Here is a 26,519-nt window from a genome sequence, read left to right on the forward strand (position 1 = left end):
CGTGCCTATGACCGAATCACAGCCGTGACGATATACAGTACAACATCACTCCCTCTCCTGTGATATTGCTTAATCAAAATGTCTATTTGTGTCGAAGGTGTGTGAGTGTGTTGCAGGAACATAAGCAATGTCATAGTGTGATTTATGAGCAGTCTTACACAACAGCATTGTTGTCGTTAGCCTAGCAATGTTAGGTGGTTTGAAGCCTGTCCACCCAGTTAAAGAACCTGGCACTGATATGCATTCACAGATCTGTTTATTTAAAACCGTTCTCCTTCGTCTGAATTTGTCAGTTTAATTAAAGCATTTGCTGCTGAGCATGTTTCAAAGATGTTTTCGTTGTGTCACATGCTGGAGGCCACAACGCAACATGTATTTCTATATCATTCCTGTGCTGATAAGAATTAAACTGTAGGTTTCAAGTAGATGCTGTCTCAACTAAAGTTAGAGAATTTTTGATTGTTGACCAAGCTTGAATGTGTTTAAACCTGTTTTCTGGATGCCATCGTTTATCTATGTTTAGGGTGGTGATAGCAACATTATCAGCACAGGAATATTAGTCTATTTTTGGCGCATGGTGAGGCATGTTGTTTTGAACTAGAAGACACTGTTCTCAGTGTATGGATCTATTTACCCTGGAGGCTTGTGACATGACATTGGTATTGTACCTGAAAGAGGTTGTGAACTCTTGATTATTGGGGACATATTTCTGATGTTGATTTGTAGCAGCTTTACGTCATAGTTGGCTCATTCACTGCAGGCTGTTTTTTCATAATTGTAATCTTAAGACAATAAAGGCTTCGTTCTTGAGGTGTTTTTGTTATTCATATAGTAAATGATGGCATTGTACTAGGTTATATTTAAACTCAAAGGCTGACTTCACAAAGTTGATTTTGTCACAGTGGTCGCAATTTAATTTGATGTACATCTAATTTGTTTTTCACTTTTCTGTAGACAGCCATAATAAGATCAGATCTATGCCACAAAGGTGCTAAAGCCCAGGTAATCCCATCCAATATGGACGACTGTAGTCTAGTTTATTGAGCTGACATACAGGTGCAGCACAGCCAGTAGGTGCATTACTTTACTGTGTGTTCCCCATCTTAACTGAGTAAATCAAGTGTGAAGTGATTGACACCACTGTTTTATTAGTCTACATGCAACAAGTTCACTCCTGTCACTGTGATTTGTTTGCACATAAAAGGCCAAAGCAGGCACCTGTCTCGTTGATCTTATGAAGATTTTGTCTCATAAGGAAATTTTTTTACCTGTGAGTTTTTGACTAAGCAATCATTTTTGATATTTAAAATGGAATAAATTGCTGCTGCTACTAACACTGATAATATACCTATCAGTTTCTCAAGCTTAACTTTCTAAGAAGTAGTTTTCCTTGTGCACTATCGCCATCTGCTGGAGGAAAATGGGCATGACATATATGTTCTCCCAGTTTTCTTTTAATGTGAGCACTCTTAGTGAAATGCAGTCGCAATTATTCTGCTGATGTGCCGCTGTAATTCTGGCATTTGTATCCTATTTGTGTTTTTGTGTGTCCTTGCTGTAAGAGAGTGAGCATGTACACTGAAAGACCAACTTTATTTATTGCCCTTTTCTGAAATGCTGGTTTAGATGGTGAATTAGGTCTGCTGCTCTAACAAAACAAAATCTGACTCTGTGGTGTCTGTTTAGTCATCTTCAATTATACATTTATTTAAAATAAGTAATAATTCTGTTACTTGAAAAACGTTTGACTCCATATAATGTGTGTTTGTGACATAACATATAGGTTAAAAGTTAAGACCCAAATGCACATATACATGTAAATCTTCTGTTGGACTAGATATTTTGGAACGGCTCCAGACATTTTTTAAATTTTTATGTCGCAGTAAGGGTAATGCTCATTGATATACATGAAGTTGGGATTGGCCACCACTTAAGGGACAGCATATTTCAGGCTTTAAAACTCATAATGTTTCCCCCAGCTGCCCCTCAAGAGACAAAACTATTGAGGGACCTCCCAGGTTTGTGACTTTCCCCCCTCTGTGGTGCACCCATAGATTCTGGCTCATGTGTCTGTGTCCAATACATGCATTAGACCCCCTCCCCTTTTGATTTTAAATCTGCCCAAATCCTCCCAAACTAGTGTTACTCTGTCCTGCTCAAGAGCTGGAGGGACCAAATACTGACCTGAAGGATCAGAGCAAAGCCTTTGAGTGGGTAGCTAATTCCCTCTTTAGCCCTCATCAGCTGTCCTCCGGGCTGGGATGGAGGCGTGAGCGATAAAGCAAAGCTCGCCCCATCTGGCAGAAAAATACAAAATTAGCTAATAGAGAAGGAATGAAACTAGTCTGTAGTACTTGGATGTCTTTATTGTGCTGTCAAAAATTTGCTTGTCTAATTTTCACCCATTCGTTTCTCAGTTTAACATATACATGATTATATTTCGTTACATTAACTTAGTATTTTTGTCTTTTCTTACTTTGTCTATGTAATAATCAACACATCAACACGTCCAACCCTCAAACCACCCTTTAAAAATTAAACTGGGAGAATGCTCCTCCTGACATTGTCATGAAGTGATGGGGAAAGAGAAGACCTTATACTTTGTTTTAGTTATTGGGACTACGAAAACTGAAGTTGTGTTGCAGAGTAAACAATCTTTGGCTGAGAACAGACAGCGGCTGCAGAGAGCACACAAACCCACAACAGCCAAGTTTTTATTTTTGCCTACCATCAAGTTATTCAAAGAATGAATGTCAAACAGTGGCGGCAGCTCCTGTCAGCTGTCGCTATCTGACATTTTAGGTCAGGGACAACTGTTGGTGGGCGCTGGGTGAATGTAACAGCAACTAATAAATAGTGTTAAAATGTCTTAAGAGATTTGTTTTTTGTTTTTAACAGGACCAGAGTCTCTTACAAAAGTATGCACAATTGAGTGACCATGTGTCTATCCTCGCCATGTTCTCTTTTGGAGCTGACTTGACACCAGCCTTCAAGCTATCCAGGCACAGCATCAACATGCTGGTCCAGATACTGCTCCGGCAAAATGCCCATGGATGGAGCCATGAAATTGAGGTGCTGGTCATGGTCTACTGGATCGCCTGTGGAGCCTCCTACAGGGAAGCTTAACTGCAGACATCTTTGCCATGCCACTAGCCCCAGTTTGCAGGACTGTCCACAACCTTGTGGAGGAAATGATGACCATCTTCCACAGAGCTATTCGTTTCCCTGAGGAAACCGGAGGAGATGAGGAGTTGGGGGGCTGGCTTTGTTTGCTTTGCTGGCCATGAGGCATTCCACTATGCTGCTGGTGCCATTCATGGTTACTACACCAGAATTCTTCCTTCTGCAGAGCAGCAGAAGAAATACTGCATTTAGGTAACTTTTCCCCTCAGTACTACTGCAGGGCATCTGTGATTCCAGGGGTGCATTTCTGTTTGTGTACATGATGCTGTTGTCCTACAGAGATCACCCATGTACCAACAGGCCCTGTGTCCACCAGCTGGTTACTATCCATTAGGAGATGGAGAATACCTGTGCCTGCAGCATCCTGTTGCACCATACTGCCAGCCTGTAGCAAGTGAGAATGCTCTCTCTGTCTCATTAAACACACACACACACACACACGCACACATGCACACACGCACACACACTCAGGAGACACACAGCAAATTGTTACTAGCCTGGTACAACAGGCACCACGAGAGAGCAGGGCACATTACTGACATCACCTTTGGGATCTTGAAAATGCGCCGACTGTGCATCTACTTGAGGGCCCTAGAGATCCGGCCTGTGTTTGCCCCAAAGGTGATTGGTGCCTGCTGCATCCTCCACAACATTTGTGTGGCAGGAGGTGATTGTGGAGGAGAGGGAAGGCCTAGGCCCAGATGACAGTGAGGATGACACGGCCAGCATAGAGGTCAATGAGAGGGACCTATTGGAAAACGATGTCCTGTCTTTAAAACATGTAGATAATATTATGCCTCTACAGTTATCTGACAGCTTTAGTTACTTACAAAAAAGAACTCATGCTATATTTTTAAATGGTATGATGCAGTACTATACTACAGTACTAATCTACCTAGTAGTATACAAGCTATCTAAAATTGGCTTCACACTGACAAACTACAACATCAAAATGCTCTTACATGTACACTGTAGGTGCGTTTCCATCCATCTGTTTTTATGCACATTGTCAGTTTGACCCTAAAATGAATTTTATCCCATGTTTAACCACTACAGAGACATCAGAGCCAGCAGCAAATTTTAAAAGGACTTGCAGAGATTAAGCTATTCATGGCGGGGTACCATGAGTGCTGACCAAGGCATGCTGGCTGTCCTGCTAGCGGGACTTCACACCCCTGGAAACTTTGGAACAAACTTTCAAGTAGGTTCTATCTTGATAAATCGACCACAGATTTGAGTTTTGACCTCCAAATTATGACCTAAAAAGTCGTATTTACAGTTGTATTTAGAAAATGATAACTTACAGAGATTTCTCCTCCACCATTGCTGCTGCTGGTTGCTGCAAAATCCAATCTGCAATACTTGACTGTCCAGAGTCCACACAAGTCACCTCCCGATGTTAGTAAAGCAGGCAGAGCCAGAACGCATTCGAATGACTCGACTTGGCTGGATACAGATTTTTGAATTGGAATAGTATCTGGGCTGCGACTGATGATGTTTCACAAGCACAGACAAGAACTAGGATGGATAAAGGCCTATTTTTTTCACAATTACACAGTGTAATTTTCATTTGCCTGTAGAGCAGATGCTGGCACTGTAGAGCCTGGCGGTCATTAAGAAGAACAGAATGCAACAGTTAAGCACACTAAAGAAAGAGGAAACAGATATTGTTCAGGTAGTACTTAAGAGAACAGGAGTAAAGCAATGGAACACCTAAAATCTAAAACTAATGCAGTTTTATACAACAGTCCTACAATAAAAACTACCTTTGCCATCTTATAATGCTTAGTGTTTTAAAAACTGTTTTAGAGAGGTGTTAACTCGGCAAAATTATATCATAGTGGAGGATGGAGGTTTTTCTGTTATTTTTGTGCACCTCATTTATATCAGTTAGGGTAGGCTAAATGAGAAACTCTTCCCTGTTTGATAATAATAATAATCCAGGACTCTTGTATTAGACTGCATTAGGTTACCCTAGGTGTACCTAATAAACTGGCATCTGAGCGTATATTTACAGTAATATTTAAAACAATGGCATCTACAAACAAAGATATAAAACTGAGGCCCTGTGAGGCCCCTGTTACTTACAGTGTCTGTGACTCTATTGCCCCCTGTTGCCCCAATTGAGCAGTAATACAAGATAAATTGACACTGGGCCCAATTTCATCTTTACTTGAAGTCTGAACTGCTGCTGTTTAGAGCGGTGCCCTAACCTATCTGTTAGCCCTAATGGAGGCCAATATATAGATAAGTGTGTCTTGCCAGGAAAATCAATATCGATGTGGCCCCTGATGGTTTTTGAGTTAAAGTGCTTTGTTTTCTGCCATTGCCTCGAAACAAAGAGGCTGTGGGTCCTTCTATTAACAATTCCCAGTCAACCTTGAGACGGAGTCGCAGACAGAGTCGGAGATAGAAATAGAAATAGACAGATGGGGTGGTGGTGGTGGAGGTGGAGGGTTGCAGCATCGGCACCAACATCACTAGAGCGTTAGATTTGGTGGAGGATAGAGAAGCATCATCAATGGAGCAAGGGCAAGAGCTTTGAAGGAGTGAGATGGGGTGTAACAAGACAGAGACTGGCTGTGAATGGTCAAAATAATCTTTCAATTATGAGAAAATATTATTAGAAAAATTAAAACAGTTTAGTAAAGAACAGCAAACATTTAGTAGTGGTGATAGTTTTGTCAACCCAGTTGCTGTACAGTAAGAAAATGTTGGCACTATATGTTTCTACAAATCACAAATGTGTTACATTTGCATGTTTCACAAGTCTTATATCAACATTTCTAAATTGATAAAATATATGAGCTGACTTTTTCATCAGGAGATGGAGATGATGGTGGAAGGCATGTCACCCATAGAGCCGACAACTTAAGACCAACAAAAAACAAGACCTGTTGTGATTTAGCCAGTCATTGCTGTGTTTACAGTGGCCTTTTAGCCACCATGTCGGTGTTTTGTGGTGACTCGTCGCTGTTTTTTCACTGGAGAAAGGGCCATGAAAAGCGGCTGTTTTTACCGAGACATTGCTGCTTTTTAAGGGGGACTGTACCCCCAAAACCAGGTATTTAAAGCCTAAACATGATCTTTTCCTGACCTTAACTATGTGGTTTTTGTGCCTAAACATAACCACACAATAAACACAGCGTTGCAGAAACATACAATGCCAACATTTGTCCTGGTGATTGTGATTGATTGATTGAGATGTTTATTTCGAATATGATGCAATAATAAAATGAAAATAATAATAAACAATATGAAAAAGAAAGAAAGAAGAAATTTTTTTTTAAAAACATATTGAATCCAATAAGAAGTAACATAAATCCAACAATACGCATATCCGAAAAGGAGTGAGAAGAAGTAAAACTTATTTGCTCCCACCCCTTCTCCCTAACATAATAAATAACAATAACAACCTCCCTACCTAGTCTAGTGTTGTGTTGGTTTTTATGCGTCCAGTAAACTCAGGTTGATGCCAAATGTGTTGGAAATATTAAAAAAGCACATTCTTTGTCAATATAGTTTTATTGATGGTTATAAAAACAAGCTTCATCTTGCATTTTTGTAATTCCAGTTATAGTACATCAGGTCTCACAGAAATACACAATCTCAGTTGAATACAGTGTGAATAAAAATGCTGCGTTTCCAAATAAATAGCCTCTTATCCTTGTTGTGATTGTTTAGATATTAAAACACATACTGCCAAGAAATGAGATAGAAATCAATAACAAGATACCTTCCCTTTCCAAACTTAGCTATCCAGTTCAGATCATCAGTTAGTCGTCAATTTAGCTTAATGTACCTTCACCTTATTTCTAAAAGCATAGATATAAATGGAGCTCCGGCACAAGTAAACAGATTTTTTGTATAAAAATGAATATACAGTTTGCTAACAGTATCACAGTTGTCAGGTTAGTTGAGTTAGCTGAGATCTGTTTATGCTCTGACGTACTAGCTGTCGTGCTCGGTTAAATATTATCAGGCAGGTTTTATATGGTTTACATCACATTTTATTGATTTGAGCTGGTCGCCAAGATGAGCAACATATTTTTCCACTTAGCTTGACACTGAATTTAAAGGTAGTGTTGAATATTAGTTGAGTCAGATGTCACACTGCGACCAACAAAGCCCCATGTAGAGTTTTTAATACAGCACCCTTAGAGCCCTCACATACAGCTATCCCATGAAATGAAGTACAAATGGGAAAACACAAAAGTGATTTCTTAGCATAACAAAATACATCCCTTTATAACGCAAGCAAGCAGCTATTCTATTCTCATGCTCTCCTGCACCTGCTTAATCTGAGCAATTTGAGAATGGTGTCCAGGTAATTGATAATTGGGGGAAATTTGTTGTAATGGGAGCTTAAAGTTTATTCAGCCACATCAGTGCTCATGCAAGAAACATTGTTAGCTTTAGTGAAAAGGCTGCACAAACCACACTCAGAACATTCGATTTGAGGATTGAAAACTTTTTAGGGGTTGAGGTCAATTATTCAGTGGTAGCTGAAATACATGTTCATATTTACAATACAGATTATAACTATTCTTGCAGGCAAACTCATCCTGAGCAAAGCAAATTCATGTTGTGACTGAAACAAGCAAAACTTGTACTTAGAGCTATCTAAACAAATTGACTTGACTTTAAGATAAAAGGTGAATTGAGGTTGTAGTTTTTATTGTAGATAAACAGAAACCAAGTTGTTTTTGTTAGATGGCCCATGACAACTTTACAAGCGGTAATGATTCTTTAATTTGTGTTCAAAAGCAAGCAGTGGAAGCAGTTTTTCATGACAAGATTATCACAAGATTTTTATCGTCTTTGTTCGTGCTTGTTACTCAGTTTGCATGTGTGATATGTTTTAGATATTTTTGCCAACATTAGCTTTTGCGACACTTGATAATAAGCTTTAGATCTACTTTGCAACTTTTTCACATGCTGTTCATATGTGTTTTACATGACATTGTCAGCTACAGTCTTAAGGAAGAATTTAATTTTTACTTATTGAATTTTTTCTAGGTCTTTGCTGTCAGGTTTTTGCACTACACTTCAGTTAACTTAGCATTCTTGTGTGTTAACTTCAGTTTCCTTTAACCTTGCATCACTTTTGGTGCAGTTTCACTTTCTGCACATGGTGCTCTTTCCTTTGTCATGCTGAGTAGCCCATGATTTTTTTTCCTGTCTCAAAGAAATTGCTGTCTCTAAATCTTATAATGTGAATCATTTTCCGTGCACCAAATTGTTTATCCCGGGTAACGGCACCAGAAACCTGCGTTTAATGTAGCTTTCACAAACTGGTGTGGCATTAACAAGTTGTGCGTGTTATAGAAAACAGCTTCCGTGACATTTCTTTCGTTTATGAGGTATTTCTTTTTGGAATGAAACTCTGAATTTGCAGTTTGTACATCAGCCAGATGTTACAGTATGTGTGCGTGTTAACTGTACAGCTGTGTCGGTCTCTGTGGTAAACTAGGACGCAGGGGAGACAGGGGACTCTGGGCTCAGGGGCTGGGAGAGCAGTGGTGGCTTGAAAGTCGTGCAAGTATATGAGCGTGACAGTGATGGGCTTGAGTGACAGACAGTGGGTTGGGTGGTCTCCATGGCAGCAGCTGACATCATGGAGCACTCGTACCCTCTGTTGTGTTGGGACAGTGTTTCAGTGTTCCAGTGTTCTGGACATTGGTCTTCAGACGCAGGGGTGTCACCTGACGACAAAAAACATCAGAATTTAAAATTAATTCACAAAAAACTTCAGGATAAATGCAAGTAAAAATAAATAATAAAAAAGCGTACATATGTGCCTTGATTGAGCATGCTAATCGAGGACTTTTAATCTATTTCTTTATTGTGAAACGTTTCTTTTTCAAATGAGTTCATCACATTAAACCTTGAGTTTGCACACAGCCCACATTGTAGGCTCAAAATTTCAAGGTACCTTTCCCTGTTTTTTTAGCTTGCTTGCTAGCTAAGTCACTACCTGGTGCATTTCACATTGTATCTGTTTGACAAATTTATGGATTAAATTGGTAAATAAATGGATTATGTATACTTATGATATGATAAAATGTTTATTTATATCTGCATGTGACATGGAAATGCAGCCTGAGCAAATAACCCCTATATTTTCATTTTATCCACACTTTTTATTTCCAGTTAATTTCTATAAATTCCTGTTAATTACCCTGAAAAGTTTCCACCTTGAATATTATTGGAATTTGCAACCTTAAACAAAAAATCACAGTGTAAAGATGAATGAACACGTACCAGTTTCTGAAGAGCAGGATGGACAGACAGCTCTCCTGGGACAGCCCATGGGAGGGACGACCATTCCCTCCACACCATTTTCTGCCACCATGTAGAACTGCAAATTCATATAATAATTCATTAACAGATTAATTTTTTATATTGTCATGGTGTCTTTAAACAGCCAAGTTGATTTTAAGGCTACATAATGCTGGCTTCTTGCTCTCTAGAAGTTGTAAGTTTTGTTGGATTTAACTTTGTACAGTTAACAGGTATGTTAAGCAAAGAGGATTCAAAACTATGACTCTACTTTGATTAATTTGCATTAATCTCTGGTGCATAATTGGATGACTTCCTTGACTTAAAGATGTATTTATGACAGAGCTCTGGGATTATGGTCTCACCCGAGGCACGCTGGCAGTAGTGGTCTCTGACATGCTCTCATCTGTCACGCTGGTCTCACTCACATTATCCACTGAGGGCTGTTTGCGGAAGAATCTTCTGGTTCTGCATAGAAGACAGTCAAACCACACATCCAGTATCGTTAATTCATTTATAAATCCCAACGGTCCTCAAACTCACTTTACACATAAATTAACATGTAAATATTCACAGTCACGTGTTACTTGCATAGCTATCAAGTCATGGAGGTGGTACCGTCTCTGAGAATTTATACATTCAAATTCATCTGACCTGTGCTCTTCATAACCTGTAGTTATAGTTGATTTGTTTGCATGTTGGTGCCAAAAAAGACACAGAATAAGAAACAAGTTGTGTTTTTCAGCCCATATCACTGTGTAGTGTATGATACTTGTGTGTTGCATAGTTTTGAGTTTGGTGGTTTAGTTTCCTCTGCAAGTGCACTTGCAGTCAAGTGCGGAAGGCAATTTGAGGCAGAGCTTTTGGCGGCCATGTAGCGTTTCCACAGGGGTCATACCTCACCGGCTCCATTTTGTAGCTGAGAAATGACCTATTTTTATGTGTAATTGCTGTAGAACAAGCTAAACCAAGCATGTAATTGAAAGCGTGCCACTTCCACAGGGGAACCAAGGCTGCGAACGTTAGGATGTAGTAGATGGAGGGGAGGGGTCGTGCTTTGTGAGTCAAAAGAGTGGAGAATGCCAACAGCCTTGTCCATAAGCCAGCGAAACAACCGTAAAACAAATCAGCTACTTAGGGACAGCTCAGGTGGAAATAAAAGGGGGGAGGGGTCGCAGTGTGTAGTTTACGTATGCTCCTCATTCAGCTAACCAGGGCTGCATGCTGCCATTCGTTCCACATGTGATCTGCTCCTCGACCCCCTGCTGTCATGCTGAGACACCTACATTACACGGCTCACGCCATCCTGGGTTTGATAGACACCTCTAAATGCTGTCAGCTCATTCATTGCTGGAGCAGCTCCTCCCTGGCTGTCTGTGCTGCCCTATGCTTCCAGTGTCCAGATGACTAAACACAACAGCGCTGATATTATACATCATCTTTATCTTTTTTTAACCATCAGGGTGGAAAAGCCAATGAAGCTAGCTTAAGACTCTCACATTTACCATTTTAATATTATTCTTAAATTGAATTCTTTTGGGGGGATTTCTGTCCTACTATATCTAAAAAAGGTTAGTTTTGCATTATATTATAGTTGGGGATAACCCAGTTGTGGAATTTAACACATAGGGAATGTAGTTTTCAGCAAATGGTTAAAATGTTCCCAAAGGTTTATTATAGAAAATTTTAGCAGGGAGAGGATTTCATACATTTCACTGCATCTTTTATTGTAAATTGAATATTCTTCTTGTACGATTTTTTTTCCCTTTCTGCACTAATTTACCCTGTGGCTCATCTTCTTCCCTTCCTTATTTCCGTCCATTTTCCTTACTGTACTTTTGGTGGTGTCTTCTTCTTTCATTTTTGACCTTCCCCTCTCAGTCTTCTTTCCCTTTTTACCTTTTTTGCTCACTTTTCGTCCCCTTTCTTTCTAATTCCAGGACTTTAAATGAGCAGTGTGTAAGATTAATCCCCTGAATAAAGCAGTTTTACATGAAAAAATAAGTGTTTTTCCCACACTTTCTTTGTGGATGGCCTGCTGACGATGATGGCCAGCGCAAAAGCCGCAAATTGGCTTATCTAGAGCCAGTGTTTGGATTGTCCGTTCTGGGCTATTGTAGATACATAGTGTGCAACTCTATAGATGGGGACCCACTCCCTTTTTTTTTATATGATTAGCTCATTCTATGGTAACAAAAAACACAACTCTTATTTTCAGGTGATTATAAACTATAGAAATTGTACTTATTAATATTATGTACAATTTCTACCACTGTATCCCTCGAAGTTCTTCACACTGGACCTGTAACAATAAGGATTGCCTGATTGCCTGAGGCGAGTAAAATGCCACGTTGGGCTAGTAAATCTAGTAATTCACTTGCTCGATCAGCAAGTGGTAAGAAAGAATTGAAGACATCGTTTTTTTTTCTGCTGCTGAACATAGAAGTTGCTAAGCAGTGAGTTGTCTGGCTTCCTTCCCATCTCTGTTGAGAGTTGCACATGCAGAGTACCAGTCTGGCACTCAGGAGAAAATGGCGGCAGTAAAGACAGTTTGTGAACTGAAGTGCATGGAGACATTTCAGTTTTCCTGGAAACAAGAGTTTAGTGAAAGTGAAACTTCAACTCTGCAATGTGCAGTTCGCCGCAAGTTTGAGAGCATAGCGGATAAAACGGTTGTTTTTCATAGTAACTAACTTTAGTTTTTGTTGTTTTTTGATAACGGCTAATATTTAAAACAATTTGTATATGGGCATGTAGATTTCTGGCCCACTTGCCTGATGAGGCAAGCAAATAAAAAAATTAAGGTTGAACCCTGCATCCTGTTTCCTCCCTTATTCCCTTCATTATTTCTCGAGTCCTGAAATCCTTCCTCCTCTCTCTTTACAAAGTTTTACCTTGTTCATGTCCCCTTTTCCCTCTCATTTTTCCTCAGGACTTCTTTTATTTACTCTCCCCAGAATTCTTACTTTGCAGTTTTGTCTGCCCTCACCCTCATTCACCCCCTCTCCTCCTCCTCCCCTCTCACCCGAAGCAGTAGGTGACACAGGCAGCGATGGAGAGCAGGGAAACGAGGACCACCATGCAGGCCGCAATGACCACGTTCCTCCTCTTCTCCTCCTCAGCTTGTTGAAGCTCCCACCACTCCAGGTCACTGAACTGACAGCGCTCCCCCATGTAGCCTGATACACAGCTGCAGCAGAGGAGAAGACAAACAACATAATGATGCAGGTCATGGTAAGAATCTTTTATTGAGCAAGTAAGAGCATAATTAGAGTTCAACTGAGTGGGTCACGTGCATATGACACATTGAACATATCACAATGCAAAATAATTTCAAAAACCTAAATAATACATTATCTGGAGTGATGTACTTAGATTATAAAATGGGTTTAAATGTCTCCTGCACAGCCATCATTAGAGCTGGACATAAATCTGTCTTTCAAGATGACAAAATGTATCTGCTCTATTTTACTTTTTTAAATCTTACATTTATGGATTTTTTTCTTTCCTGAATGTATATAAATCTAAAAGGTCAAATTTATCATCCTTTGTCCTGTAGCCACTTTGTCATGAGGCAGTAGCTTTAATCATGGAACTACAGTGACACCTGCTGGTTGCCAGCAGTAGTAAATAACATGAGACGAGCAGATAAGAGGATACCAAAAAGCCTGCAAAGTGTGGTGCAGGAGGTATTCTTACACTTTGTATCAGTGTCAGCAATGTGCTGCTACTTCCCAGAAACCACTGAAATAGTCTCCTGATTACAGTCACTGCATATTTTCATTGTGAACTCTCTTAAAAAAATGAAGGGCAGCACATAAACTCATTTACTACAAATCAGATCATCAAATTATGTCAGTGTCGTAAAGCAAGCATTATTTATATACTAGAGTCTGACATTTGTTTTACATTTGTGGGGGATTCCTGTGAGATTACTGCAGGATGGGAGTCAATTACACTGTTCATCACATGACTGGGATGACACAGGAGTAAAAATCCGCTCCCATGTCTCACCCCATATTACGTATTTCTCCTCTGAACACAAGATGTTAAAGTGGAGATCAGGGATCATACTGAGGGATAACACAAGGTGAGTTATTTACTTGCAAGCATAGGACTCCATTTCAGGAAAGTAGAAGCAGACACCCTCGTACAGACAGTAGGATTCATGACTAGAGGGGCAACTCTCTGCTGAGTTACTGTTGTGGTGCCGGGTGGTGACAACAGCAGGGCTACCGGTCGTCACCCATGTTGAAGTGGTCTTCATTGCTTAAAAGAATCAGGGAAATAGTTTCATTAATCATAGTGTGCACTGTAGAATAAAAGGCCTCCTCAGAGGAGCTGACTCATGAAAAGGGATTATATTACATCCCTGTACAGATAGATACTTGTATGTGTTATATTGAGTCATAGTGGATATAAAGCTCCACTTTACTGATGTTCAGCCTCATCTCTCAACACTTGACAGGATCTGTATGTGACATTCAGAACATAAATACAGCAGCAAACCACTTTGAGCTATGACGACACAGTGGAGGAAAGGCTTCCTGAGCAGAGAATGAGCTAACGCTACCTCTGTGTATGTTGTAATTCGAGCTTCTCTATGGTTTGTTGTGGTAAACCGGTCCAGCTGCTTGTGCATGTTCGTGCACGCGTGTATCCTACTGCTAACTCCAGTTCCCCGTGATTAACACCTTTAGCTCTGTCAGCACTGTTGGTGTTGTTTAGTGCTATTTATGGAGTTAGCACTATTAGCTGCGAGCCGCCCACTTGGATACCTTTATGCTGAGAACCTATTATCTTACGACTGATAAACTCTGAATTTTGCATAGAGCCCTTTTAAGTTGTACATCTGATGATCAGTTGCACAAGCAAATACACCTATCCTGGTTTCAATGTCCAACATTCTTGTATAACAATCATAATAACCACAGCACTGAAAAAAAGACACACTTTGACATGTCTTTATATTGCCATGGTATTCAGTCTGACACTTGCAGAGACACTTTACCATGCCCTATTGCATTCTGTGTATTTGCCTCAACTGTGTCTTCCCTGTTTACACTCATCTATAACATCTTAAACTGAAGGAGAAGAGACCGACAATTTTACAGTAGTCTGAGTGTCAAGGTTTTATGATTTTATACATAGGGTTTATGTTACCAGCTCATAAAGATTAGCATTTATTAATTTTGTTAAGCATTATGGTGAAACATGATGAAAGGCTTTTTTATAACGAGGCTTGCACTTCTCTGATACATTGATGATAGTATTGTTTTATCCCTCAGATTAGTTGGCACATGACTGCTGCATAAAGACAAACCTGGTAAACACTTAAACTGCTCTGCAAAGGAATTAATAATACAAATTATTGGAAGAGTTACATCTTAGACTTGTAGACATTTGGCTTTGGGTCCTTTCAGTAATATTCATATATAATATTATGATTATCTTTACCTCCAGAGCAGCTCTGACTCTCTGAAATGTTTTTATATCTAAAACTCAATTTTGCTTAAGTCCCAGTGCTGTCACCTCTGCCAAAGCGAGATAAAAGTGTCTCTGTATCAAATGTAATCCCATAAGCTTTCTTCAGGATATGTTACTTCATCCCAAGACACATCTATAGTGCAGGAAAAGAAATACTCACCCACACACAACTGTCCATCACCTGTAAAACCCTCCAGACACAGACAGGTTGGGCTGCCAGCAGTCAGCAGGCACTGTGCATTTACATCACAGCGAAGTGAGTAACACTCATTCTGGTCTGACGGAGAAGGGGACATGCAGAATCATAACATTAAGTTAGAGGAAGAACTTGAAGAGGAAGAACTATGAATAATTTTTTTTTATGGGTTCACTGTTACCTGAAACCATCTTGTCTGTGAAAAGAGTTGGCTCACTGCCTGCAGCCGAGTCTGGATTAGCATCTGCTTCATCAGCTGACAGCCCAGGTGTCGTCAGGGGTGTGCTCTCATCATTGAAGGTTTTGTTTTTGAGAGACGTTAAATCTGTGGATTCACTTTCTCCAGATTCTACACAAGGAATTCATATAGTTAACATAAGCATTCTTCATATGTCAGTTTTACTTCATAGCTTATACAGAAGCTTGTGTACCTGAAAGAGGTGGGGTTGTATGAGGTACTCATCAATAGTCAGTATATTACCTACAGTAGATGTCAGTTGGCATGAACCCAGTTTTGGAGAGGCAGGCTGGAGTACCAAAAGCAAAGCATTGTACTGCTGTGGACAGGGCAGCAACAAAACCTATTTTAGCCACATAAAAAGTCCTAGCTAAAAATGCCACCAGTTTAATTGTATGCTGTATTCAGATTATTTTCACCACTTAACTTTACCGTCAGACAGCAATTTCCAAAGGAGAACTGAAGCTGCTATGACATTCTTTTCAAAGCCAGAGAAAAACACTAATTTAACATTGCTGAACACAGGAGCTGCTGGTCTAATACTGCCTCTATCAGTTAGTTTGTTTGTGTTATTGTGTGACTTTGGCATTTAAAAGGGTTCTTTGGGATTTACCAAAGGAAAAGATATTCTCAATATAGCGTACACTTAAACAGATATTCATTTTCTTCAGGTGGGACTTTGTTTTAGACGGCTAAAATAGGTTTTGGTATTGCCCCCCATCCACAGCAGTACATTCCTTTAGCTTCTGTGGTGGTACTCCTGCCCACTACTGGGGTTTGCTGACTGAAATCTACTATATGTAATATACTGACTATGGATAAGCACCTCATACGCTTTAAAAGATCTGAGCTATCCATTTGACGTAGCAAAAGATACATCACCTGCTGTTCCATTTGTAGCATTGGCAGGCAAGCAGCTTTTTCCATCAGCTGATAGGACGTAGCGCGACAGACAGGAGCAGTGGGCGAATCCCAGTTTGCTCTCACACACCTGGGCACAGCCTCCATTCAGGTGCAGGCAAACGTCTGCCCCTAAAGATGAGGTTGCAAAATGGGATGGCTTGTTACGTTGTTGCTGGCCTAGACTTATCCGTGCATTTATCTGAAAAGCTTTACAGCTTTATTTCGAAATTGGCCTTCCACAAATGTGCATATTTTGTTCAGCCAGTGTGTTTTCAATGCACAATCTTTCAACTTGAGATCATTTTGTAATCCTTCTTGTGCTGCATTTACTCCTTTTTTTTTTTTTTTTAAACCTTAGTGTGTAATTTCTGAACATATTAATGCCTAAAACGAGTCCCTGTTGTCTCTCTGTACCTGGCTTAGCAAGGGGATGAACCACCACAATGGATGCTGGTTGGACCATGTTGCCATGGATACGTTGCAGTTTTTTCCCAGTCCACTTGTGTACGCTCCTCAGCTGCTGGTGCTCCCAATCAGATATCCACAACGTGTCCTCAAATACTGCGAGGTCAAAAGGTCGACCTGGAGGAATCAGAATAGAGGGAAAGAAGCACTGAGTTTATGAATTATTTCAAGGTGAGGACTATTGTATCTATCTTATGTATATATTCCCTAACGAGGTACTTTGCTTACAAGATCACTGGTTAAAGAGGGATTAAAACATATTTAAATGATAGCATTATGGTTGTCGTAGGACATCTTAATTTCAGTTTGTTTTAAATTACAATATTATAATCCAACTTGTCAATACAGTGCACTTGTATATGTGTGTGTATATGTGTCACACAAGCCTCACCTACTTGGTTCTCTAACAGGACCTGTCGACCTGAACCATCCAGAGCAGCAGTCTCTACCACGCCCCTCCTCTGATCGCACCAGAACAGACGATCCTCTGTGAAATCAATCGTCAGGCCGCTTGGCGATACAAGGTTAGTGCTTGCAATGACAGCACGGTCTTTCCCTTCCAGAGAGGCACTCTCCACGACAGGCTGGGCCCCGATATCAGTCCAGAACAACTTCCTCAAAAAGTAAAAAGAGCATCTTAAATTAGGCAAAGACTTATTCATCCCGCAGAACCTCCAGCTGTCACGTCATATGCTGTTTATTGATGTCAGATTAAATCCCTCTAGGTGAGTGGCGGTTAGTTTGTAGTTATAATTTCTGAAGCTATCACACGTGCACAGCCACACTCACTTTGCCAAAGGATGGACTGCGATTCCTCTTGGCTTTTCCAGCCCTTTGCTCACAATGGTTTCTCGGTTCAGTCCAACTAAGGTGCTGCAGTCAACAGTTGACTGGCTGGAGGACAAAAGTATACAGAAGTATAAAACAGAAAACAGTAACCATATCAATTCTGATGATATTTTGCAACTTAACTGTGACTTAGACAGTGAATATACTAAATAAACCAACTCTAACAAAAGACAGTTAAAACGTCACCTAAAGGGCAACTTCAGTATTTCTCAGCCTAAACCCTGTTTTCCCTTGTTCTTGTGTCTAAGTGACTAATGGGAACAACAATTTTTGAAATTGGTCCAGTATTGAGCCAGACAGGCTGCAATGTAACTTAAATGGCCAACTGCACACTGTCACTGTCCACTGAAACTGCTTGTTTTTGCCATTTTGTTATTATAGATGTCTGAAAACATCATTGAAAGGATCCCTACAGAGGTTGACTCTGTGTTAAACAATAAGAACCTTTTTGTTTTTACCAGAAATAACCCAGAATTTGCCCACCAGACTCCATTTAAATAAATGCTCCTTTTAATCATCATAAAACACACTTCATTCAAAGTCGACAGAAACAAAATATAACTTACAAAACCGCCTTGGATCATTTCTCCACTGTTCTAACAATCACCAGCTTTGGTTGAGAAAAGGTTAGTTAAAAAAACCCTCAGTTCAGTCAAAGATGAATAAATATGCTGTCTCTATACATGCTTAAATTACTATATATTTAAATGGAGTGTGGTGGGTTTGGTGATGGCGATTTTGAGGCTGTTTCTGGTTAAACAAAGAGGTATCCATAATGTTTTCAGACACTTATAGATTAATAAAATTGATATGACTAAGTTATCAAAGCTAGGAACAAGCACATAAAAACACTGAAAAGCAAATGTTCAATACACAGATGGTCAGGTTAGACTCTTCAGCACCTAATGAAGCAATCTTCTCATGAATAATCCTCAACATCTACACTATGCAAACACCACACACCTTTTATCTGTCCAGTACATCTTGCGGTGGACCCAGTCAATCGCCAGTCCTTCTGGAGAGCCCAAACCATCAGAGACAAGAACATCTCTTGACCCATTGTTCAGATCAACCCGCCCAATTGTCTTCTGGCTTGTACTGGCAAAGTACGCCTTCAAAATGCATAAATAAAAACATATGACAAAATGCTTTCAGTATGTAAAACAGATGAGCAGTAAAACATTCAGTATGTTCAAGAATTTCATTAAACACTGTTCAACCCTACAGGCCGACATATTACAGTGTCTGTCCACTAGGTGTCCCTGGATGTCTGCATCAAAACCTCAGTTTGGTCCTCCTAAATTCTGTTACTCCAGAGGACTCATGACACCTTAGGGTCTTATCGTACATACTCTACTACTATTGCTTCTTTTGAAAAAAATCTAAAACAAAAAAGCAATAAAAGATGAAAGCAGTTTTCATCTTACTTTTTTCTGGACGGGGTCATAGTCCAAAGCTATGATTGTTCCTCTGGGCTCCTCCACGAGTGTTTGATCCCCAGTGCCATCAGGATTAATTTGTCGTACATCCACTAGATTGGCAACTAGTAGATAAGGTGGTGGTCCTGAAGAATAAAAAGACATGATTTTATAATCAGATGTCATGTAGTAAATGTGAAGCCACTAAACCTGTAATTTGCATTTTATCCTGTTATTTATATCTCATTTAAATTACAGAATGTGTTTGTGGGAGATTAACACTGAAATACACCCTAAGATTATGCAGAGAGTGTTTATCTGTGTGGGCTTATCCGCCTCAGCTGACTGCTTTGCTATAGTATGACTCACCAGAGGCAACGCAGCGCTTGCCATCTTGGTGGAGCTGGTAGCCAGGCAGACAACTACACTGCCACCTACTAGGGGTGACAGAAGTACAGAGCTGGCTGCAACCCCCTCTGTCTGCAGACAAACAGCCTGCATCGGAGACAAACTGTGTTACACATACTTCCACAGATAGACTTGTGTTCTTCACATAGGGACCACATTTTCTAACAGGACTCATACAGCATATTGATTTAATCCCTTTGTGTATATCTTATTACTAGGAGGACGACATTTTATGTAGTATAGGCAAGTTCTCTTTCCTATTCCTAGTTTTTCATTCTTATGTAGTAAGGCTAAATACAAGAACTAGTTGTAGGGGAAAGACGGATTACATATGAGCAAGTTATATACCAGGGAGCCCTCCACAGTGCCAGTCTTGAATACCTATTTTAAGAACCCAAATTCTCTGGGCAGACAATTTAACACCTCTCATAAAACCTCAGTCCTCATGAATGACATCTTAATCTAAGTTGATTCCATCACTTCAGTGATCACAATCTACTGAGCAGTAGTGCAAAGCCACCTGGTTACTGTGCTGCTGTGCTCTCAGGCTGTTGATCCATCTGACGTCAGTTTGACCACTTTGATCCAACCCTCATTAGCAAGATATTTAGATAACATTAACTGGAAATACTAGGTGAGTGTCATTATCTGTTATGTTCCCCAGTTTATCCAGGGTTCCTGCAGATACTTAAAAAGTCTTAAAAACCATTGAGGTTATTATACTGATAAAAGACCTTAATAGGTACTAAAATGTCTTGATTTAATATTTAAAAAGTCTTAAATGCTGACATGGGAAGTAGGATTTTAGGAATTGTCTTTTTTCTGACATTGCATTGCAAAATCTCAATTATTCGTAATGTATGTTATTTAAAAATAATTTACTGTATGCCTTATGCAATAACTTCACGCCAGGATATAGAACCAACAACATTCAATTTTTGTGTCCTCTAAGGGTGCTCAGAGCAGAGGATCCACTGTCTGTTAGCTAGCTGTCACTATACCCTGGACTATATGGGAAAGTGCTAAATCAATGAAAACTGGCTATTTAACCAAGAATTGCAAAAAAATTCCCTAATATTATGTCAATTTTAGCTTCAGAATAAGTGGCGGATAAACTGTGACATAGTCCATACCAGTGCAGGCTTGTCCATCCTCCTGCAGTAAAGATCCTTCAGGACACACACAGACAGCACCCTCCTCTGTTGTCAGGCATCCGTGGCCGCACTTGGTCATATTGCTTTCACAGGGTACGATCTCTGATTGTGGAAAGAAAATGTGTATCTTGAAACAGAACTTGATATTATACAACTGTTCACTTAGGGCCATATCGACAAGATCAAAGGGATGTTACATTTTACAGGAATTTTCCAGGTTATTTTGGAGCTCAGCAGGTTGTAGAATCTAACTGTCAGATGGATAACAAGCTTCTTAGTAAAATCCCCTTATGAAGTCAGCCCTGACCCTATCGAAACAGGTGAAAGTGTGAAGAGAATGCAGTCAAAGACTGCACACAGTGAGGATGATGTGATGTTAGCTCACAGGAGTGTGGTATGTCCTGTACCTGTGAATATGGGCTTGGTATACTGAGGCAAGCCATACAGATATGAATCTGATGTGAAATAGTTACAGTATCTGTTGCTGTGTCTCTGACTGGTAATTTCTGTCTGCTGGTAATGGATAAAATTTTTGCTCTAGCCTGCTTTTCACATCTTGATATAGTTTTTTTGATTAGGTAAAATAATTGTGTCTAACACCATCTAGATACTGAACTTTGAACATTAATATGAGAATACATTATAAGCAAATAAGCAGAAAGAAGGTTTTTATTTTATTTTTTATTTTTGTATATTTTTATAGAATCAAAAATAAGAGACGCAAGCAATACGGCTGCATCCTCCTCCATGTAATCTCTGTTGTAGTGGCCATTGTCTGGCCTGCCACTTGGCTCCATGTTTGTTTTCTTCTGGACCTTGGCAAAGGTTGTCTGCTAAACAGCTTAGACGGACAAAGCTGCTGACCAGATATGTTCCCTATTGCAAATGTCACCTCGTCATCTAATCTCATTGTGTCTCTGAACCCTCCCTGTTCTCTTGGCCTCATAGCTGTGAGACTAGAAGAGAAGAGATTCGAATGTGTCCGTAATGTATTTTAATATGTTGTCAAGTTAATGACTGTGATACTATGCTTTCAGGGTTAAACTAGATAGCCAAAAAACTGTAAAAAATAAACAACAAAAAATAATGTCACCAAATCCTTGACAAAATAAATTGGTTTTATAAGTTCATTTAACTAAAAATTAACTTTCTATACATTATTTAATGACTGCAGTGCATATGTTTGTGCCAAAGCATTAGATTGTCTGAGGTATTTGTTCATTAAATATGAATCTGTTGTTACCCTGGCAGACAACAGACCTGCATTATGGCAGAGAGGGATGACCAAACACACAAATAGAGATAGAAAAGCAATATGGAATACCTGGATTAGTAGAACAAACAAAATGTCCCCAAACAACACAAGAACAGCATGTTTAGTTTAGCTGTAGGGTTGCAGCAGTATGAGGTTTTAATGGTATGATAACCATCTCAGAATATATCACAGTTAACATAATTACACAATAAGAATTGTTATCAGTTATAGTGACCCTTAAGGAAATATCAACAGAAGGTTTTTTTTTTTGGTGAAACAAAATCTTTATTATAATTAAAAAAAAAATTGTCTCGGTGGATAAGCAAATGTTCATGGTGATGACCATCTATTTTTATACCCTGGTAAACTGTGAAGCCATATACTGCTGCAACCCGTTTAGCGCTGTGTTAGCACCAGAAAACTGCTGCCTTTTATTCAAAATCGGACAGCGGCCAACAAATAAATTGGTCTAATCCTAAAAAAAAAAAAGAAATAATTAAAAATAACTTTTATCCCTGCTACCATCCACCTTACACAGCCCCTCAGTGTCAGCACGACTGGACCTCTAGTGACAAAGTGTCAGTGTTTTGACCCAAGTAAGTTAACACACAACTGGCAGCCCACATATGTCTAGTCTAGTATGTCTAGCACATGACCCAGCCTTTTTATTGGCTCTGTGGGGTCAAAGTAGTGTCTGGGGGACAAATGCCACCTTTCATGGCACCACATAAAGAAGAGGGTCCAATCTGACACCAGAGCTGCATTCATTATACTGACCAAAACAAAGTGCAAATGTCACTTTGTCATTGTCAAATGTCATTGAATACTACGTAAATGCCAATTCTCACCAATCAAGAATTGACCTTGCTTTACTGGTAGTGTCAATGTCATCCAGAAGTGTATTTAGTTAGATGATCAACATCACACATATTCCCACTGTACCTCCACACGTCTTCCTGTCCGGTAGGAGGGCATATCCTTTAGGGCAGGTGCAGAAATAGGAGCCTGGGATGTTTTCACAACCAAGAGAGCAGCCGTGGTTCCAATGGGCACATTCGTTTACGTCTAAGGCACACAGACAAATATAGTGATGTAACCCTTTTATGTTATTTTAGTAGACCGTCTTATTTAAATGGATTGCCATAGTTTATTTATAATATTTCTTGTATGTGTGGCCCCTCTTTTGTGTATCACAAGTTTTTAAGTTCTAAACTAACAGAGCTAAAAATATTTTCAGGCAATAAAACTTCTTGAAAGTATTGATTTAATGGCCTAGATACCAACCTTCACAATAAGTGCCTTGCTTACTGAGAGCAAAGCCTTCACTGCACTGGCAAGTCCCTTGCTCGGCTAGATTGGAACACACATTCACACAGTTTCCACTCTGTTCGTCACAACCTGTTTGAAAGGGTTAACAGTTATATGTTACTAAACATATCTTAAAAAAAATGCAGATGCAAGTAATACAATAGGGAAATGCTACACAGTAGATCTATCAAAGGTCAAAGTTTAGCTGTAACCTGGAAATGTCGACTGGGAGTCTGCCATTGGCTGGTTGAGGGGATGTACCACTTTGATAGTGACCGCAGGTTTTGCCATTTGTTTTTTGTTAACATTTATCGGCTCTCCACCAGTGTACTTGTTTACTTCTTTGATAACCCGAGATGCAGCATCAGTGTAGTACAAGTGCTCCCGAAAAAGTGATATCCCCAGTGAATGAGACCTGACCAAAGGAGACAAAAACAAAGTGTTTTATTCCAGTTTGCTAAAATTGCTAACAAAGACAAACAGATAAACAAGTAACTGGAATACCACAATATGCTCACCGAAAGGGCTGATCTATGATGTGCAGGACGTTCCCGTTGTAATCACAAGAGCCGATGGCACTTTCTCCTTGCAGACCAAACTGAACCCAGAAGAGTCGTTTGTCTACTCTGTCAATCGACAGCGCTTCCAGTTGTTCTGCTATTTTGATAAGTGTTGTTTTCATCTGTCCTGTCACATCAGACCGCTGGATACTCGGAGTTATCCCACCAGACAGCCAAAAAAGAAACCTGCAAAATATTGGTGTTAAACTGAGGAATGGCCTTTCAAAGAATTATTCCTAAATTTTAAAAATAGTTTTAACTTACAAAACTATGCCAGTTCAGTCGGATGGTTTTACCAGTGTCATTGTTTGTTTTCGTATATGAATGCAAACATGAATGCCTCCAGATAAACTCTTTACCTCATAGTAATATTGTAGTAATGTTGAATAAATTGTAAGACACCCCACAGACATTTATGACAAAACAGGTAAAATGTGAGTGAAAACATGTTCTTGGCTTTTTATTATCATGAGAAATGTTCCAAAATGTTAATATAAATCCCTCGCTGCCATTATTCACTTTTGCATATCCACCTGTCAGTCTACTCGATCTAAATGTTATTAAATGACAGGCAGTATGTGGGCTGGTAAAAATGAAACTGTCTTTGACCGCAGAGATTAGTGGTATGTGAAAGTCAGTCTGTCATTTTGCACCTTTGTGCCAGCCATGCTTGATGGAGGGAGATAAAACGTTTAAGTAACACACAATCTTAACTGTGTGAGGAGCTGAATAGGAATCATTCTCTCTCAATCTGTCTATATGAAAAAAAAAAAAAAATGCCATCATGACAAACATAAAAGTATATTGCAATAATATTACCTGTTATTGGGGTCAACGTTTATCAAACTTGGTTGGTTTAAGTGTCTTAAAAGTGTCCTTTCATTTTTCCCATTTATATCCATTGTCTTGATTTTTCCCTTTTCTCCACTTGTCCAGTAAACACGGTTCCAAATCCAGTCCACTGCGAGGCCCGAGATATGTTTGTCAGACGAGTACAGTTTCTGGAGAACAAACATTCAGATTCAAATTTTCATAATCAAACCTGTGACCAATGTGTAATTGTTGAAGCTTAAGAAAAACTTGAGATTTTGCCAGATGACTAACAATTTGAAAACATTCTTCAAGAGGAACTGAAAGGTTTTTACAACATAACAGTGGTTACGTAATCACCTGTCTGTGTGCTCCTCTCACTGATGCTTTGTAGATGACCCCGGTGTGTCTGTCTGCCCAGTAAACGCTCTCCTCTCCGAAATTAAAGTCGAGCAGGATCGAGCTTCCCACCCCAGCCACAAGCCGCCTGTGGTTCTTCCCATTGAGGTCCATCCGATGAATGGCTTTACCATGGCCGAATATCAGGAAGGGCTGTGAAGCTAAGCAAAATGATATCACACACCTTTGATGAATCTCATAAATTTCATTCTTTTAAGGCCATAAAACACAGAGCACAGGTCATTCCAAAGCCCCAAATTTGTAGACAAAGAAGCTAAAACCAGACAAATATTTCACATATTTGCTTGAAAATTACTGAAATGATGAACTGATTATCAAGATTATTAAACGAATAGATAAATCAGCTAAACCTTGCAGCTCTAAATATTAGTAAAACGCAGAGGAGATTTTGTCTACTGACAGCTTTACACCAGTATATTGATTCATTTGAGAAGGTGCATGTGAAAACTTCTGTCCCTGACACTTGTTCTGAGTTTAACTAAATGAATCCTAGGGACAGGTACGTAACCATGGCAGCATTTAACAATAGCTGCTTCTTCCCTCGTTGTGTTAAGCTGCAGTTGTCGTTGAATTTGTCAAATTATCTCATTAAAAAGCCTATTCATAGCTGTAATGGGGTCAAGTTCAAGGCAGACTCAGCTGCTTCTGGATAAAGCATTTTCCCTCAGTAATATATTGCTCTTGTCTGATTCTGACAGCACTTTGCAGTGAATTAAGTTAAAGGTTATTTTATCTCACAGGTTTTACTTTAGTACACAACATTTCTACACTAAGTTCTTGATAAACCGCTCTTAGTATCAAAAAAGTGGAGTAATGTCTTATTTTGTAAACAGAATGAGTTGATGTCCTTCAACATGTCTGCTGTTGGAAACAGATTTCATAATACATAGATTTGGTTTATACCAGAGCCCATTGAACCTTTGACAGACTGGTTTATAAGAGGAAGCCAAATCTATGTCTGCTGTCTGGATGACTATTGATAGAAGGTGCTCTGGTCTATCATGGTAATTACACTGTCATGTGCAACCATGGATACCAGCCTTAACTCTGTGGAATGAGGAAAACAATGAGAAACACCAGACAAACAACATAACGAAAGGTCTGGCCTGAGATCCTCAAGATGGCTGCTGGTGCTGAGTTGCTAGGAGGCATCCTGATGAATCATTAATTGACAAGTTCACATGGTGGTCAGCATGATTCTTGACCTAGTAAGCTCAGTGCATTGGATGCTTATGGGAAAAGAGGTACCTTCAAACTGTTTTTTTTTTTTTTTCCCCCAGTATTTTACATTATTAAAAAAAAAAAGTATTGCTTGACCAGACACTTTGTGTTGCTTATTTGAGTATTTGAGCTGTGGATTAATTGTTAAAGGCCGAAATATATCTGGCGAGCTCTAGATAAAGCCCAGCTGGACACTACTCCAAGTGGAGGTGTCTCGTCCTCGGTCACATCCAGACCTTGAAAATAAGGCTGCAACCGGTCCCATTCCTTGCAACAGAGGCATTCCTCTTCTGTGGGCATTGGGGTACAGCATCCACAGGTACACCACCAATCTCCAGAGCTACGCAGCCTTGCAGCAGCCA

General features: G+C 39.6%; 1 protein-coding gene across 2 annotated transcripts in view; it reads right to left on the reverse strand.

Annotated features, from left to right (window-relative positions):
• Positions 1-6,700: 6,700 nt before the first annotated feature.
• Positions 6,701-26,519, reverse strand: part of egf (epidermal growth factor) — a 23,720-nt gene continuing 3,901 nt past the window's right edge. Inside the window, exons 2-22 of one of the 2 annotated variants that reach the window (XM_050042161.1) lie at positions 24,877-25,076; positions 24,526-24,707; positions 23,665-23,892; positions 23,359-23,561; positions 23,123-23,236; positions 22,781-22,903; positions 20,563-20,685; positions 19,391-19,516; positions 19,031-19,167; positions 18,567-18,715; positions 17,544-17,648; positions 17,146-17,369; positions 16,704-16,871; positions 16,269-16,418; positions 15,330-15,497; positions 15,113-15,229; positions 13,569-13,734; positions 12,491-12,655; positions 9,831-9,933; positions 9,448-9,544; positions 6,701-8,888 (exon numbers count right to left, since the gene is read on the reverse strand). In XM_050042161.1, the coding sequence (XP_049898118.1) occupies positions 8,653-8,888; positions 9,448-9,544; positions 9,831-9,933; positions 12,491-12,655; positions 13,569-13,734; positions 15,113-15,229; positions 15,330-15,497; positions 16,269-16,418; positions 16,704-16,871; positions 17,146-17,369; positions 17,544-17,648; positions 18,567-18,715; positions 19,031-19,167; positions 19,391-19,516; positions 20,563-20,685; positions 22,781-22,903; positions 23,123-23,236; positions 23,359-23,561; positions 23,665-23,892; positions 24,526-24,707; positions 24,877-25,076 (3,284 nt within the window). In that variant the 3' untranslated portion in view covers positions 6,701-8,652. The remainder of the gene's footprint in view (positions 8,889-9,447; positions 9,545-9,830; positions 9,934-12,490; positions 12,656-13,568; positions 13,735-15,112; positions 15,230-15,329; positions 15,498-16,268; positions 16,419-16,703; positions 16,872-17,145; positions 17,370-17,543; positions 17,649-18,566; positions 18,716-19,030; positions 19,168-19,390; positions 19,517-20,562; positions 20,686-22,780; positions 22,904-23,122; positions 23,237-23,358; positions 23,562-23,664; positions 23,893-24,525; positions 24,708-24,876; positions 25,077-26,519) is intronic. The other variant, XM_050042162.1, reaches the window with a different exon arrangement.

This window comes from Epinephelus moara, chromosome 4, assembly GCF_006386435.1.
Source record: "Epinephelus moara isolate mb chromosome 4, YSFRI_EMoa_1.0, whole genome shotgun sequence".
NCBI lineage: Eukaryota > Metazoa > Chordata > Actinopteri > Perciformes > Serranidae > Epinephelus > Epinephelus moara.